This window comes from Sinocyclocheilus anshuiensis, unplaced genomic scaffold, assembly GCF_001515605.1.
Source record: "Sinocyclocheilus anshuiensis isolate Anshui unplaced genomic scaffold, SAMN03320099.WGS_v1.1 scaffold48, whole genome shotgun sequence".
Classification (NCBI taxonomy): Eukaryota; Metazoa; Chordata; class Actinopteri; order Cypriniformes; family Cyprinidae; genus Sinocyclocheilus; species Sinocyclocheilus anshuiensis.
In genome coordinates this window covers 1,144,450-1,145,589 of record NW_015554124.1, presented here as the reverse complement: position 1 = coordinate 1,145,589, position 1,140 = coordinate 1,144,450, and the positions used below count along the sequence as shown (strand labels likewise).

General features: G+C 33.1%; 1 protein-coding gene across 1 annotated transcript in view; it reads left to right on the top strand.

The window, feature by feature from the left end:
- The window catches only part of aasdhppt (aminoadipate-semialdehyde dehydrogenase-phosphopantetheinyl transferase), a 7,226-nt gene that overhangs the window by 4,213 nt on the left and 1,873 nt on the right, over positions 1-1,140 (top strand). Inside the window, exon 4 of the mRNA XM_016462608.1 lies at positions 404-525. Within this exon, the coding sequence (XP_016318094.1) occupies positions 404-525 (122 nt within the window). The remainder of the gene's footprint in view (positions 1-403; positions 526-1,140) is intronic.

Genomic DNA, 1,140 nt, shown 5'->3' with positions numbered 1-1,140 from the left:
TATATTTATAAATTATTGCATTAAAAAAATTATTAAATGTATATATATATAAATGTGTGTATATATATATAGCTCATTAACATATGACGTTTAAATATTTACATTTAAATATCAAATATCATTTACATTTAAATATCAAAACCTGTTCAATATTAAGCGACTGCATCTGTACACAGGAAAAATAAATATAAAGGTGGTAAAACCAATCATAATAGAGGCCAATTACATTCTAAAGCAGTGTTTAAATGTAAAGGTCAAAGAAAAATTGGGAAAATTATTATAAAAAATTGAAGTACAACATTTTTGGTGCAGAAACCTTCACTAATGTGAAATTCAAGGGTAAAACAAAAGTGTAGCATATGAGCTTTTAGGTGATTTCTGTGTATGTTTGTGTGCACCTCAGGCAGCAGCTCCGTACAGGAGTTTTTCCGGATCATGAATCGTCAGTTCACGGATCTGGAGTGGATGAACATCCGGAAGGCCGGATCGGACTGGGACCAACTGGACATGTTTTATAGGCACTGGGTAACTATAGCAACCACTGCTTCCTGTAGCATCATCATCATCAACAGCACACACTGTTACACACATCTAGCAGCATATCGCAGCGGGAGAGAAATTGTGCTGCATGAAACTGTTCCAATTCTGATCCCTGTTTCCATGGCGATGTGATCTCATCACTTCAGCATGACTCAGTTATGCCAGTCTGTGGTCATTTGAGGACTCTCATAAACACACACACTCATGTGCTTGTATCAGTGCTGTAGGTGAGAATGTGGTCACACACACACACACACACTCACCTAGCTGTCCAAACCTAACCTTAAAAGAACACTACATGCATTTTTACATTTTTAGTTAAAAAATAGCATTATTTGCCTTATGAATCATTTGACCTTTGAGGATGTCTACAGAATATCTTACAGTAGTTAAATTATTTTTTAACATTTTTTAGTTTTATAACAAAGCAGATTTTGTTTTGTATTTTAAAAAGAAATAAATGTCGCAATAATAACTAGATGTATACGAAAATATATCAGAGTATTACACTGATTTTACCAAAGTAAAATGTTTTGTGTTAATGACGTATGACGTATGTATAATGTTTAATGTGAAAGAAATTACACTAATTGTAATTTT